The 17,360-nt window shown below is 32.7% G+C and overlaps 1 protein-coding gene and 1 long non-coding RNA gene across 2 annotated transcripts in view; one reads left to right on the top strand and one right to left on the bottom strand.

Annotated features, from left to right (window-relative positions):
* LOC130441988 (ionotropic receptor 25a) overlaps positions 1-17,360 on the bottom strand; it is a 48,155-nt gene that overhangs the window by 25,639 nt on the left and 5,156 nt on the right. The window contains exons 2-6 of the mRNA XM_056775932.1: positions 15,442-15,591; positions 12,553-12,855; positions 10,108-10,306; positions 6,075-6,284; positions 1,297-1,417 (exon numbers count right to left, since the gene is read on the bottom strand). Of these exons, the coding sequence (XP_056631910.1) occupies positions 1,297-1,417; positions 6,075-6,284; positions 10,108-10,306; positions 12,553-12,855; positions 15,442-15,591 (983 nt within the window). The remainder of the gene's footprint in view (positions 1-1,296; positions 1,418-6,074; positions 6,285-10,107; positions 10,307-12,552; positions 12,856-15,441; positions 15,592-17,360) is intronic.
* On the top strand, positions 16,759-17,203 carry LOC130441991 (uncharacterized). The gene is made up of 3 exons (XR_008909661.1): positions 16,759-16,800; positions 16,858-16,935; positions 17,175-17,203. It is a non-coding gene; the product is annotated as an uncharacterized LOC130441991 (long non-coding RNA).

Here is a 17,360-nt window from a genome sequence, read left to right as displayed (position 1 = left end):
CTCTGCGGAGAAATCATTGGTTGCCAAACACGTATTAGCCATCAATTCGATGTTTTGACTGTTCAAAAACTTTTTGTTTAAACTGATGTGTGAGAGCTCACATTGTCATGGTAGAGATTGATTCATCTTCTGCAATTGGTTTCACTAATTTTTCGAACACTGGTGTTCCATTGAGAATTGACCGTTTTACGTTGCTTTAATGGAACGGTGGTGACATATCTAGTTGTTCGGAAACCATTTGCCGACCATTTGCAAGTACATTTGGTTCGTCTTGAAAGACCCATACAGTCGATTGATGCTTAGTTTCGGGTTCATACGCATAGATCCATGTCGCCTAACACGATCTTATAGACGGTCTTTTGAAGCACCTGATTTAATTTTCTCAGCACTAATCGACACGAGTTTTGTTTGAGCGATTTTCAAATTATGCGGTATTCAACGCGAATGAATATTTTTGCTAGCCAAAGGTTTATACAATATTAAATGTATGCGCTTGTAATTGATACCCAAGTATGCCTCAATCTCACGGTATGCTACATGACGTTCTTGCAATATCAATTCATGCACAGGATATATGTTCTCTGTCACAATAGCCGATTTTGGACAACCTTTTGGACAACAAGAAATTCAACCTGCAGCGAAGTGTGACCACGATTGAATTCGGAAAACCAGGAGAAGCACGGTATCTCGAGACGATTCTCCATAACCAAAAGTCGAAGCGAGTTGATCGTCACACTGCTGTTGGTTTAGTCCACGTCAGAGCCAGGAAATCAACACACGAAAATGTTCGGATCTCATTCCATTTTTTGACGAAAATGAATATTTCGAGTATCTGTAAACAACTAAACTAGCATTCGTATGACAACACGCTTTAGGGTAGACGGACCGAAGGGTGAGATACCTAGTTTTCTGACAAATGGTTAGGATAGTCCTGAGTGAGTATAGAACTCTTGTTATTTCATTTCGATTTCTTAATAAATAGTGCTCAAAATGCAGTTTTTAAGAATTTTCGGCCATTCACGAGGCAATTGGAAAACTAATGACAAATTACGTGATTGATTATTCACAATCCCACACCTCACACATTATGGAAGAAATGTTATAATAATGGAAGTAATGCCTATTCATTATTGTGTATTATTAAGTAAATTCTTCTGTCATAGAAACACTGGATTGATACCCTTATGCAGTACGATAGAAAACTACAGGCTGAAAATAATTTTAAATGGTAACTTTTTAGAAAAATTTCACCGTTTGCCCAATAGAAGTTATATAAATACCTTTATATTAAATTACCTTGTTAAAATATTTCTTAAGATCCAAATCCACTCTTTTAGGGCTATTATTACCATTGTAATCATCGCAAGTTATATAATCGGTTACCGCATTTTTCCAAACGCCATCTGCAATCATTTCCCTAAAAATAAAATGTCTATACTACAGAATAGTATAGGAATAGCAACATAAGTTTTAATTACTTGCAAATTCGGATATACATGTTATTTGTGAGAAATTTCCGAATTGTACTATACTGGTTGACCTTGTCAAATCTGGCAAAAATAAATTGTTGAGAAGAAAACTTTTAATGAGCTTCCAAGGAAAAAAGCTACTGCTTTTCTGATCATATCATTAAATGAATTGTGAGAAAGTATCAAGAAATAATGGACTAATAGAAATACAAATGTGATAAAGTATTTCTGTTTTCTATTTAACAATATTTATATTTTACATCCATTTTCTAATTGTTAATGTGCGTGATAACTCAATGATTCAATGAGTTTCTGTTTCAATAATTGATCATTTTTAAACAACAAAAACGTCTAGCATCTTAGCATCTAATATTATGTATAATATATGAAATAAATATAAAAGCAGATAGACCAGAGTTAGAAGTAGACGCCAGATTATATATCGTTGTAGTATGTGCGCATATATCTGTTGTTTAACACGTTCACGACCGCTGTTCCTAAAGTTGGCGATGCTATATAGACCAACTAATTTTTTCTCGTGTAAAATAACTTTAGAAAAAAATATTTTTGCTTGTTTTAGTTTTTGTTGTTACTTTATCTTTTTTTTTGTGTTATTATGTAAGGTCACAAATTTGTGTCGTTAGTTTAAGGTAAAATATTATCAAAATAAACCACATGTCACAATAATGTGACTTAATATTTTGAAGTAAATGTTACATATTTTAGAATTTTATGCTCAAAATTGAAGACAACATATGCTTTTTGAATGTATACGTTTGTAAAAAAACTCATAATTTTTAAGAAAAGTACTCAAATGAAAAACTAGAAATATAAGAGAACGAATGGAACATTGATTTTTTCAATAGATCCTATTTTACATTTTTGTCCCATATGCCAAAGCATAGAGACGGATATAATTCTATAGAACTACCTTTATTGTTCTCACATGCCAAACAGGAATCATGCTCCTTTTTTTGTTGGCTGCATAATCTACACCTTTTTCTCTTTCCTTCTTCATGTGGAAAATGATCGGATCTTGTAGCTATATTTGATTTTTGTTTTGATCTTTTTACTTGCAAAAGGACAATTTTTTTATTGATTTTATTTAGCAACCTACTTCCGTTCCATATGCTTAGGTCCACAATATGAAAGAACACTTTCATGTACCAACTAATACTTTTTCTTGGTGTGCAGTAATACGAAGTCATTTGGACTCCTGTCAACACCGGACATATAACTTGTTATACTCAGCTACCATTTCAGGTTTAAATTTCTTTACTCCCTTTTGTGTAGTTACTTCTGTCATCCCTGACTTATGTTTACTTGAAATAATAAGAACATCTTGATAATCGTGCCATTTAAAAACTTTCATCTGTCTCTTTCTTTTCCAGATAAGATTACCCTTCTTTAGTTTTGTAGATACAACTGTTGGAGGATTTTCTTTTCTGTATATATGGTCCGTCCGATTCCGAAACCGTGTGACACAAGTGAGCGCCAGACGTGATTAGAAGCCGTAGTCAAATTGCGTCCCTCGCCTCTGGACCGTCAGGAAATAATTTGCATTCAAACGCAATAAAGTCCATAGCACACATATGTAACTGTAGTTTCCGAGAAAAACTATGCGTCACATATATGTGTCAAGTGGTCGTGAATATGTTCATAAAGTTGTCTAGCCTGTAACTGAGGGCACAACTTGACAGCTTGTAGATAATATGTGGAAATATGTGAACCACAATTTTTTTGCACTCTCTGTTTATCTTTTATATTCTGGTTTTTGACCATTTCATACCTGTATACGAGAGTTATATTAACAACAAGTGTCACATTGGCTCTTTCTGGAATAAATAGGTTCAGCTCATCAAAACCTAGGGAAGGGTCTAGCTATTGACAGGGAGATTGCTAGCTTTTTTGCATTCCTTACTGTTGTATTTGTATACCGGCTCTAAATAATGTTTGAAAGTTCTTGCTATGAAAAAATGCGAAGTAATCTCAAGTTATGATGCAGAAAACTGTTTAACAATACCATGCCTTCTTTCTTTATAAAGTGATATTTATCTCTGTTATTGGAAAAAGTTTTTGCTATCCAATGTTCCAAAGAAGATACCCAACATATTACATACACATTTGAGCTCGTCCAATGTGTATGATGTATTGAGAAAATATTTTTTATCCTTACTCTTTTACTTAAGTTTTCAATTCGTTTTTTCTCGCAAATGAAACCGTTATCTACGGCATACCTTTCCTGCCTTCCATCACCAGTCAACCTTGAGCAATCTTTGTCTTTGGATACGACACACTGTACCTTCCGTCACCAATCTACATTGAACAACCATGAGTCCTTAGACTTGTTACAAAATGTAGAAGTGCACCTTATACCTACTCCACGCGTTGAACATGACATATCATGAAAAGTTGAAATTTCTCAATTCTTATTTCCACAATATTCTACTCTTCTCTTTTCAATCACTTCATTTTCGTCATTGATTTGCGATATTCCTTGCAATTTCGGAACCATTTAACTTTCTTTTTTTACTATGGTCAAAAAATGAAATTGAAAAAAATTATGTTTTAATGCAACTAAAGCTGTTGCTTTTTTCAGGAAAAATTGAATTTCATAACGAAAAAAATTAATATTTTTGATACATTGAGAATATAACTTGAAAAAACTCCAGTGGGAATAGGGACATTACGTGGAAATAAAGTAAATTATAAAAAACTACCTCTACAGGTCATGAACATTCCTTTTCTTGAGAAGTATGGGGTAAGTGTCAAATAGGAAATTGTGTTCAAGGTCCCGAAATTCGCGAATCTTATTTTGAATGACTCTAATTCATATGGCAGGAATCTCATATTGGTATCTTTTTTTTGAATTGCAATTTTTATTTTACTGAGCAAATATAAATGTAGACTTGAATAGATTCTAAAAAAGTTTCTGTAGCCACTTAGATCTTCTAAAGATAGTTCTTTACATATATTATTAGTGGCACCAAGGGTATTTCGTTTTTTTATCCAATCACCGACCCACACACTTTTTTTAACATTTTTCAAACGTTGTAATTCATTTTTTAAAAACTCATAGACAACGTTTGCACTCTCCTGTTAAGCCATGATTAAATACAATAAAAACACAAATAAATAAAAAACGCAATAGATGTTAGGGACGGTTCCTGGTCGCGACGCCTTTTAGATACTATGTTGGGAACTATCTAAGACCTAAAATATACAAAATAAAAATACTAAAGATAATATTTTGGGTAATTGTTTTATCTGAAGACTGACGGAGTAGCAGAAGAAAACCGATGATACTCCAAAATTAACAACAAACAAACTATGGTAAAAGAGTAAATGCATAAGGAATTTTCGGCAAAGAAAAAAAAACGAAAACAAACGTACTGACATGAAAGTGATTCAGAAAGATTCTGAAGTTATCAAATACAAAGAAAATAGAAGTTGAAAATGCACTTTATGATCTCGACGATGATATCACATGTAAAATAAAGCAATGCGATCAAATTAACTCAAGAAAATACTTCAAGTCTGATGATTTTATTTTCGAAAAAGAAAAATCCATTTTCCGTAGCTGTGCAATTTTTAATCAACGAATGTTATTTATATTTGCAACAGTTTTGTTTCGATTTCAATTTTAACATATGACAAAATTCGGTTTAAAGATATATCGTAATGAACTATGTCGGAATTAGCAATTTCTCAGCTTTTTCGTTTACTTAAAAAAATGGTTTGGCTGGAATCTGAGAAATATTCTTTATCATTTGCCCAAAGATTTATCATATTCCAAAAACAACAGTACAAAATAATCGTACCAAAATCAGTGCTTGGATAGTGCTTAAGGAAACGAAATCCAGGTTGACTACGGTAATTATCTTAACTTGAAATGAAACTCACAGAACACTTTGGAGGTGTAAAATTTTTTATACTGACAGAATTATGCTGTATTGACATATAACATACGCAGTGTCGGTTTTATAAAAATGCGGCTCCATTGGACAGTTCTCATGTTTCCCATTGGTAGAATGGAAGCACGTGATCTATCTGTATCGAATAAAATTAATGTGTTGAAACCTCTTTCAAAAAGAAGTCAGCAGCCACGCGGTATCAGCGCTCATCTATAAGTCGCTGTATTTTGTTGCCTAATTGATGTATATAGCTGCAACTATTACTTATTGCGCAATAAAAAAACTCAAAACTTGCTCACACAACTTTTCTCATTTTTTTATGTAAAAAGCAAGCACAAGAGAGTAGACCCTTTTAAACTCGAGTAAGCAGAATTCCAAAGATCGACGAATCTTGGACTTGTAGACGGTTAGAAGCTACTGTGGGGTATATAGCTTTTTGGCTCCAAGTTTTTGTGAAGATGCCTTGGCTAAATCGGCCAAGTGACTATGCCAGTACATATCGCTTCCAGCCACAACACCCAATAAGCGAATTTGCGGAGATGGTAATATTTTATGTATAGACAGGAACAAATCTTGAGGTTCAAAGCCACCCTTCTTTGAAAATTGAAAAAATAAAGTCGTAAAAATGAAAAGAGAACTCAGAAATTATAAAAGCATAAGATGTATAAGAGTTAGCAATTCAGATACTTACTTGACTGCTATGAACGAATGAAGAAAAAGATCGAAATAAAAGGCTGAAGTTATGATGGGTTCAGTATTTAACTGATACGTTCTTCGCATAGTTCCCAATCTATCTTGGTAATTAGCATTGGGTAAAGGTTTAACAAACAAAATAGTAGCGTTTTTACAAATACATTTAATTTCCCCGTCATCTTGAGTTATAGCATGCCAGGCAAACTTTCTGCAAATAAGATTAAGAATTAAGAGAGAAGAATTGATTTAATTCATAAATGTTCCTGATACCAGGTCCGAAGCTTTTATATAATCATAATCATCATTTTTTTCTATCCCATTGAATCGGTACTATGGAAAATAATTATCTTGAAAATGATTAAATAACAACAACGTTTATGTTACATATTAAAGGATATTTTAGAATTTATTTTAGTTTATTTGTTAATGCATGAAAGTACAGTACAAGATTGTTGAATGTTATGCATATTTTACCGTATCTGTCTAGTTTAGAATCATGAAAACATGTGCAGATTTTGAGGTCAAAAAATCCATTTATCGAAGCTCCAGATGTCGAAAATCAGTACTTATGGAATTATCAATAGTTGTTTCGATTGATTTCCAGTTCGGCTTTTCTAACTGGAGTTATAAATTAAATGAAAGGGACCTATTTCTAGATAGATAGAGAGGGACTTCGTACAATAAGAAAAAAGTCGTCTCGTCCATAGTCCGCTTTCCCAGAGGAGCTCACTCAGATCTATCCTTGATTATGGGAGCATATCACATTTCATAAAAAATTCTTTCTTTTCTTTTGTATAGAAAGACTCATGGTCCAAGAAAAACTACCTCGATCAAAATATTGTTCCATGTGCAGAAAAGAAATAAAGCTACACAAGGGTAAAGAATTGAGCCGATTTCTACGCCTCAAGAAGTATGCTTGAGAGGGTCCAGTGTAGTCAAATACATTATTTGTCGGAGCAAACATTAATTCAATAAAAGGAGTCTTTCTTATCTACACCTTTGGAACAGAGATGAACTTCGAGTAAGCTAACACTGACAATCTGGTACTACCACTATTGAGTGACTTGTATGGATATATATATAAACTTGATACAAAAAATTCGGGAGTGAGTAGATGAAGTGAAACTAATGCTGTGATATACGATCCGTCTTTTCTAAGTTATAGGCCTCTAAATTTGTGAAATCAAAACTTATATTTATGTATATTTTCTAAATTATACATCCGAACATTATGAATTTTTAATGGATGATTACGTATGTCCATGTGTTTGACGGAATAAATAAGAGACTCATGCTTAATGGTTAACAATCCGTAACCTTTATAGGGACAACCAATGCAATCTAAAGATAGCAAAAATGGATTTTTCAATCCGTTTTCTAGCAAAAAAGTACTCTTTGCTTAACTCGAAAAATTGTATGGTTTAGGTGTTATGTAGATTCGCCATAGAGACACATTCTGAAGAAAATCATCATCATAATATATATATATATATATATATATATATATATATATATATATATATACGTCTTGTGGTGCCCAATCTTCATTTCTCCCGGTCCTCCCAATCCCCTGGTCTAAGATTTCTCGTCGACATCCAGGTCATTTTCGGTCTTCCTTGTTTATGAAGTGGGTTTTCATTATTTGTTTTGGTATTTTCTCACTCATCCTCATACATGGATTTACTAGCTGCGATGCTTTTCGTATGGTTTCTTGTATTGTTATATTTAGAATATGCTGGAGTCGAAATTCCTTTTGTTTGCCGCCAAAAATCCATTTTTAGGAATAATAGTCTTATTTTCCATTCTTGACGTCAACTGCTACGTTTCACATCCATATGAAGCAACGTTCTTGAAAATTGTGTTGAATAATTGATGTTTTTTTTTTTCAGAAAATTTACCGGACCATAGTAAAGTGCTGCAATGATTTTTCTCTTTTATTATTCGTTCTTATATTTCTGATTTCGCTCTGCTACTGCTTGTTGCCAAATACATGTATTCTTCAGTGATCGATATTTGTTTTAAGTCTTAAGTTGTAAATCCGATACAGATATATTTACGAGGATATATTGAAAAATTCTTAGCCTACTATAGAACCGAACAAAATTTCAATGTCAAAATATTTTATTACTCAATATATTCTCCTCTTAATTCGAACATTTATTACAGCGAACCTGCAACGTCCCTAGACCTGTAAAAAAATGTTTCTCCTTGCTCTGCAAACCAAACCTCCTCAGCTTTTATTACCTCATCGTTGGAAGAAAATTTACCTTTTTTTCCTTTTTTCAGTTGAGGAAAGAGATGATAGTTGGGCGGAGCCAAATCTGGTGAATAAGGGGGGTGTTCTAGTAATTTAAACACTGAATCACGAAGTTTTTGCATGGCAATATGAGGTTTGTGTGCAGGGGCGTTGTCCTGCAAAAACAAAACACCTTTGGATAACTTTCCGCGCCTTTTCTCTTTATTTTTTTCCGGTAGATTGGTCAGTAATGTTGGATAGTAATCTCCAGTTATTATTCTACCCTTATCCAAAAAATCAATCATGATTACTCCATGGCAATCACAAAAAACTAAAACAAGAACTTTTCCAGCAGGTATTTCGGGGACTGACACAGAAACTGGTCTTCCCGATCGGTCATCATCTTCAATGGAAAACTTACCTCTTTTGAAGCTTGCAGTCCAATTTTTCACGGTCGCATACGAAGGACATTGATACCCAAGGGTATTAAACATATCTTCGTAAATCAGCTTACCTCTTAAACCTTTTAAATACATGTACTTGATGATGACTCGATACTCCTATTTTTCGATTTTTACAATTTTTTCTTTTAATTTATGGCGTAAGTCTGGTTTACTTTTTTGACGTCAAACTTTGAACTGACACTTCCAATAAGTTATTGTTCGTTGCTATGGTAACGCAATATTTTGTTTATGCATGGAACTGGTCTAGGCTAACTAGATATCAATACATCCTCGTAATATTTTGCATGTTGACCTCAAATCCCCATTTTCATATTCTGATATTAGTCGACGAGTCATGAAGACCAAATCTTCTTTGTCTTGGGAAATTACAACCTGGTCATCTGCGAAATGTAGTGTGTACAAAGAGATAGAGTAGAGAAGGAGTCAAGTATACACCTGTGTCAATGTGTCGTTTTGAAGGACAGATATGATGTAAATAACAATGTGCACTATCATTCCTCTTAACATTTTTCTTTTCTTTCTTAAGTCAAGCCCACATTCCAAAAAAATCATTTGTAAAACCGAATTTTCAATTTCGGTCATCTAGGTCATCGATAAATGAATTCTATGCCTCGAAAACTCTAGACTAATGTTTGTTTTTATTATGAACCCAAACCAAAGAGAAACGGAAGTTTGGTACATATATTATCAAAATATTCCACTAATCTAAAATCTAAAAATAAAACAATCATCAATAAGATAAAAAATATTCACCAAGAATCGATGAAAATATACTGATAATATAGTAATAAAAAAGCGGGTACATTTAAGAATTAACAAATTTAAATAACAGTAATAGATGAATAAACCAAAGAAAATAGCAAAAAAAACAGAAGCTGGATGAGATTACAGATGCGGTAATTATAGAAATTATAGAAACAATAATCAATAAGAAATAAAAAAGTAGAAAGATGTTTACAATGGAACGCACACATGAAGAGACGAACACATCAAAGTCTAATAAGTGACATAAATGAAAAGACATAAGAAAAAGAAGACTCAGAAAAACTTGGCTAGATCAACTAGCAAACGAAGGAGAAAAATAGGTGAAAGAAGAATGAAAACCCAAAACCCCAATACTCTGTCGCTCGAAAGGGCATAAAGGATTCTTCAAATTAAGAAGTGATTACCGTTACTGCTACCCTCAGGCAATAATATACCACTTTATTGTTTCATGTTACGATAAAAATTCCTTGAGCTTCCTATTATAGAATTAGTGGATTATAAATTAAATGGGACGATTCATTAATTTGAAATCCTTCAAAAGAACAATAAAACAAAACAAAAATTACCTGTTAAAGTAATTAAGCGAATCGGCGGCATCTAAAACACGTTTAATATTCGTTAAACTCCCCAAAATAAAGTAATTTAACAAATCTAATTTCCGAAGTTGACTCAGTTGATCAACTACCTCATTTCCATTTTTAATGGGCGTTATTATGTGCCTGGTGGCCACATTTTGTAGAAGAGATTTATATTTGTGATCCATTACTAAACAAAACGAGAATTATATTAATTGCATATTAATACGCATTTTCTCAATTCTGATTAGAAATGACAACATTAAACAAGGCAAAAAATATTCTAATATTCAAGAAAATCAGAAATCGATATGAAATATGAGTTTTTAAACATGTAGGCTAATGTTCTGTCAGCTACAATTAGACCTGTTTTGCTTAGCAATTAAATATTTTCCAATTTAATTCTGTTATTTAATTAAGCTGAATAATTAATAGGTTACGATACTAGACTTTTGGCCAGTTGATTGGGGTGAAACTAAAGTCATTCCATTTTACTTTTCACTGGTCACTTTCTTCTCTAACTGAGAGACCTTATTATATTACAATGATACTATTGAGCGCATACAATGGAGCATTTATTATCATCTTCAAAATTTTTAAATTATACCTCGTGATAATATTTATTGCGCCTTGCAACTGCATTACTTATGTTAAAGTATATCCAAGTATTGTCTTATATACCAATAGCTTATAGTCTAGTGAGTACAGCTCAATTAGAACCAAAACCCATGAATATTAGTTATGTCGCTGATTTTCTGGATTTAGGTAGTTTGGAGGGTGCTTTATCGATACAGTAAAAGTTAACATCAAAATTTTGGCCGCTAAGCGATATATTTTTGTTTGAATTTTCAAAGTTTCGAATTTTGCAAATAACTCGGAATCTACGCCGAATTTCGAAAAATGTGAAGGACTGGTCTCTCCGTCAAAAAGTTCTGCTTCCCCCAAGTCTAAGGAATCAGATTCGAGCATGAATTGTTGTCCTGGAATGTTGAGTTTTCGAGGAGATTCAGCAGTTTCTTCTTCAGCCGAGGACGTAATTTCCCTCAGACTCTACGTGGTGCGAAAACTTTTTAAGATGCGACCCCGAAGTTTGTGGGCATTTCACATAGAAATTGTAGCTCTTAGGGAAAAATCACAGGGAACCTTTTTTGTATATTTGGCATAGATTTCGAGTTATTTGCAAAATTCGAAATTTTGAAAATTTAAACAAAAATATATCACTTAGTGGCCAAAATTTTAATGTTAACTTTCATTGTATCGATAAAGAACCCTGAGAACTACCTAAATCCAGTAAAACAGCAACATTACTAATTTTCGTGGGTTAGAGCTATGATCACTGGAAAGATAATTGTGATTTTTTTAAATATAGTTGTTTATGATGAATCCTAAGCTGTTTACTTTTCTTGAATAGGTGAATAGGTGATATCGTGTTCGCAGGATTCCATGACGTGGAGTAGCAATTCTTGGGATGAGAGGTATGGCTAAGAATAACTACTTATAGTCATACAAAAATCTGTTCTATTTTATTTGTTTTGTTCTTTAAAATAAATATAAAATACGAATTCACACGAAAATAAGCATACAAAATTTGCCTCAAATAAAAGGAAATTATGAAAGATAATGGAAATTTTGTGAGCACTTTATATAAAAAGCAAAATTGAAACAATTTTAGAAGAGCTTAACAGCAAATATAAGAAACAGCGTCTTCACAAATTTAGTAAAATTTACTTGATTATAACCTTGAATAGGCCTTGTACAATGTAGATAGAGGACGTTCTAGATTCAACACTGGGATTTTATTATTTTTGTCCAATAGATTGGGAAAGCTCTTCTGCATCATCGGAGCACGCAGGCAAAATTTATTTTGGTGATATTTCACCGCTGTAGAGTACTCGAGAGTCACATTTTCCAATGTTATAATTGATGACGTGCAATGTTTCGCTGGTAAGCTGGGATTTTTTAGGTTTATCTTCAGCCTCTCGGATTAGCACCACCGTCGGTCTACCTGCCGCATGACGGATTTTTGGAAAGATAAATTGATTATTCCATTTTAGATGAAATGTATCAAACTTATCAAAAAGAATTTCAAAAGTGGAAGCGTTCAAAGTAGTCTTACTGAAACACCTGCATAATCAAAACTTATCTCGTACATCTTCTTTGACAACGGGAATTAAAGATTGTTTTAATTTCGCAATATTATTGAAATAGAGAATGAACGTTATTATAATTTAAATCAAGAAACTTTTTGTATGAAATTATTATAGTTCGTAAAATGGAACGTATATATTGAGGCAAAAAAAGTTAAATATGCACTTCGGAGAAAAACTGTCTATTGTCTCGCCTCGACTATCAACTTATAGCCTCAACTATAATAGACAGTTTTCCATTTTCAGTAGTTTTCATTTATAATAATGACGATGATATGAATATATTTACCAAACGACTTGTCAAAGAGAATGGCAGCATTCGTAATATTTTGATACAGAACTATAGTTCTAACGATTTCAGGTATAATATCGGCCGGGGGAGATATTTGAATTAAATAGTTTTTTTCATGTTCCTCAATATCTCGCCATTGTCTCAAATCCCCTTCTTGTCCAAAAGAAGCACTTACAGTTGGTAGTGCTAACGCTGCTGTAAATGACTTCACCGTTTCTGATCCAAGACCTGCCATTGTGGTGTCCAATACCAGATACGGATAAGATTTGCTCTCCAACATTGAATTATAAGTGCTACAAACTAAAAATGAGAATTTGGATCTTGACAAATAATTATAACTTGAAAACTATTCTAAAAGCTATATACATTAACGCTGCGATGGATAATTGGTTATTATCAAGTTCGAATACCAACAAATTTTATCTGAATGATAAATTTTTCTTTTATGGTTGCACATGATTATAGGTCTTATGAGTATCATGAACATTGATGCACGAATTATGCCAAACACACCTAATACGTCTATAAAACCATAACTTGGAACTGCTTTTGTTATAGCACATTTTTTACGGCAAAAGTTTAACAGAATGAGTTTTATGTATAGAACACCACAATTATCTCGGAAATGGCTTGTACGATCCTTATTATTTTTCATTTAATGATTCCTATGCCATAATTTTGGAGTTACAGCTACATTTGCGTTATCTCCGCAGAAGTTAAAATAATACATTTAGGTGGCTAGAATAAAAAATTTGACGTTTCAATAAATTATTATTGTCGAACTCGAAGTTTATCTGAAAAAGAACAAATTGATACTAGGATATGGTGATAGGCATTAAAAATTTTCATCCTAACCGAAAAAAGTTGAACGAAACTGGTCCAGTAAAATATTTATCCAAATCAGGGCACGAAAAAACTGCATCAACTGAAAACAAATCTTTAGATGTTTGTGTCCTGTTAGAAGACAATCCATACTTGAGTCCTATCCAGGGAACTTGATATTTCGCAAACATCCGTAATAAAAATTTTACTTGATAGTAAATTCCATCCATAGAAAGTAACGATGTTTCAAGAGTTGTCAGATGACTATCTTGATAGACGATCAAAATTTTTCAAGTAATGTTGTGTTTTTCGATTTTTGTATTAATGAAAACGTAAATCGGCATAATTGTAACGTAACAATCCTCGTTGTATGCGTTAATCCCAATATCCCGAAAAACTGAATAAACGGGTTAGAATAATAAACGACAAAATAATTGATCTTTTTTTATTGAGGGTAACTTAAATGGTCCCACGTATTTAAATTTATTGGAAAATAGTATTATACCTGAGTTGACTCGGATATTTCCAAATCCAAGTAAGTATTTTCAATTACATTTAAAACTAACTTCAATATTAGAAATTTTCTGATAATAACAATATCCCAAACGACAATATTTGGCTACAACAAGATGGTGCCCCACCTCACTATGCGTGTGTGGTGAAGCAATACTTAAATAATTTATTTCCCAGAAGATGGATTGGAAAGCGTGATTTTATCAAATGGCTCCCGCGATCACCAGACATGACTCATGTGGGGTCGATTAAAAAACATCGCTTTTAAAACAAAACCTGCCAATATTCAGTAATTAGAAGATAATATTACCACAGAGACGAAAAGAATTGAGCAGTGTTGTAAAATGTACTGCACAAAGGTTTAAAAATCTTGTTGTATTGAAGTAAATGGACAATGAACATCTGCTGTAATCGCATTTACTGTATGCTTTCGTTTCGTAATTATCGTAACTTTTCTACTTCACAAAAGTGAATCTACTTATAAACAGACACAAACATTTAAAGATTTATCTTCAGTTGCTGAAGGTTTTCTGCACCATGATTTGGATAAATATTTTACTTCAGTTTCGTTAAACTTTTTAACTAGACCTTGTTACTAGATTTCAATTAGCACATGAATTATTAAAGAATATTCAAAATAAACGAGTCTATTTAATCGTAGCCATCTAAATGTACAATATTTATTGTAACTTTGGTGGAGATACTGTAAATGTTGCTATAATTCCGAAATAGTGGCATTTAGATATAGAAAATATTACATGAAAAATAATCAGTATTTCTTAAGGACTTCCAAAAACACAAAATATATAGGGTGATTCCTTTGAAGTAACAAAGTTCATTATTTTTCCGGAAAAAGGAAAGATCTGACAACAAGGTAGATACCACCATAATACCGGCCGTATCACAAGACCCACAAAAATTTATAAAAATCGTACAAGCCGTTTCTAAGATAATTGAGCGTTCCATACATAAAACTCACTCTGTATATAAATATTTGTTATACGTCAAACTTTTCAAAAAAAATTATTCACAGAATGACACAAACACTCGTACAAAGGGACTTTGTATACGAAATGATTTTGTGCAAAGCATCTGCTTACACATGAATCTGAATAATAGAAAGAGGTTTCATTAGCTGACTAAGTAGTCTGGTCTCTTAAGTATTACATTTCTCCTCCCTCGTTTAATCTAGGATTCGTCCTCGAAGTTCTAGGACGTCTTTAAACGGATTAATTCATTGTAACTATATTGGTAGGACGATTGTAAGGAAATAACTTCGGTAATATACGCAATTTTCTACAACTATTCATTTCTGTGCTCTCCAAACTGTTATTACATTTCTGTTAATCTAACCATTTTTCAAAATTAAAGTTTACGAATTTCAAACTTAAATTATAATACCGACAACTTATGATTACAAAACAATCTGCTAAGGTGTTTACATTGCTACGAAAACTCTTTAAGGTATTCTACAAACTGAGTATATTAAAGTAATGTAAAGTATTAGCACAAATTGTAAGTTAAGCAAAACTAGATTCATGTAAATCTTACGTGCATCCAAAAATGTAGTTGAATCAGTTCTGTTTCCAACAACTCTTCTTATGTCAACGCTTATACCTAATTTACTATTTTTCTTCAGGTATGTTAAAGCGACATCCAACGCTTTATCTGCTACTTCATTTCCCTCTTCATTCACGAACACTTGAAATGATATGAAAATAAATTCAATTTGTGAAATACAAAATACGTATATATGTAAGTTGGATTAGAAAAATATAGTAAATAACTTTCTATAGTAGAGTAAATGATAAGTTCCCGCTGCGCCCCTAGTGCTACACCTATAGTTCTTCCAATATCAATTGCAGATTACAAAAACTCTTGCCGACAATTTTGTTTGGTCTATCATAGGCGTAGATACCTGATTTCATAAATTTATTATTTTTATAAATACTTTTGAAAATATGTATATCTTATGCGAGAAAGAATTCGATAAAAGGCAATCGAATTATTATAAATTGGACGGCATTTTACACCGTTAGACAGATGCACTTGACTTTAGTCCTACTTGGCACTTGAAAAAAATCATTATTATACCTCGTTAAATTGCTACAACTAAATATTAAATTATAAAACTCGAATAGATGAGTAAAATGTAACTGCCTGTAAGTGCGTTTGGTTTAAACAGGGTACCAGACGTGAGCTGAGCCCTTTTTGTTTCCCATTCGTTTTTTTCTGGAAAACGAAATTTCAAAGTTAAAACCATAAAGGAAAATAAATTTTTTGTAAATAAAACAAAAGAAAAATAAACATTTCAATTCCAAAGTATCTTTATAAATAATCATTGTTGTCAGAATGGACTGAGCTAGAGTCATCATTTGATTGAATTATAATGGGTTGGGAAGAGGGTGATACAGCGCAGTTGACAGCGCACGTTTTAGTGAGTGAGACACAGTGGGCGAATGGTCTACTCAAATAACTCGTCTGCTTGTTTGCTCACATCAGCTCTAGTTCTTAAAAAGAATAGATTTTTCTTCCAAAATATTAGATAAGTGGTCCACCAACACCAAGGTACTTGTGCTTCATTTTATCACTCTGAATGAAATAAAGTAGGCCTGTATATAGCATTGCTCTAGCTAGGGTACCTATAATATCTAAAAAACAAGGGCGCAGTTTTAGGTTAGGTTATTGATTTGATTAAGCAGTTGCTGGAGACTCCACTTATAACTTTTGGTCCTCACCACAAATAAAACATTCAAACACTAGAAAAAATTGGAGGTAGATATTATAGATGTACTTACAAGATTTTCGTAATAAGAGTCTATATTAATAATATTTGTAGACATACTTGCGAGTACTTCATTAGGCCTATTAGAGTAAATAGACAAAAAACACAGCTCTTCAAAGACAAATGTAAGTTAAATGTAAACCTTTAAATTTCCACACATGTAACAGCTGTATGTATTACAGAAACTGCAATTGTGCCTTAACCTTCAACTTTTCAAGCTCTAGGTAAAGTACCTGCCATTCCAGTAGGAATATCAAAAGGTAAAACAAGTAACAACTATGAATTTCTTTTTTGTGATAACCATGATATGCTTGAAAAACAAACTTACTTGTTAAATATTGTAATGAATATAGTTTCAATCAATTATTTAAAAAAAATTATAGAGTTTTGAAAGGTGTAGATGAAAGATGAACTCTTGCTGAAAATAGCACACAAACACTCAAGAAAGTACAAAATACCGGTATAGTGGTAGTTTTATAATGATTATGTATTTATCTAGGACACTGTCGCCGCAATGGACACCTGAAGACGTTAGAATTAGCAGATAATGTAGCCTGCAGATTCTGTTGCGCAGATAATGAAACCTCTATCCGCATTTTCTCGAAGTGTGAAACACTACGTAACTACAGAGCACTACACATGGGAACAAATAAAATAGAAGACAAGATATCGTATCTAGGTGCTA

This window comes from Diorhabda sublineata, chromosome 3 (assembly GCF_026230105.1).
Source record: "Diorhabda sublineata isolate icDioSubl1.1 chromosome 3, icDioSubl1.1, whole genome shotgun sequence".
Taxonomy (NCBI): domain Eukaryota; kingdom Metazoa; phylum Arthropoda; class Insecta; order Coleoptera; family Chrysomelidae; genus Diorhabda; species Diorhabda sublineata.
This window is presented reverse-complemented; position numbering and strand designations above follow the sequence as displayed.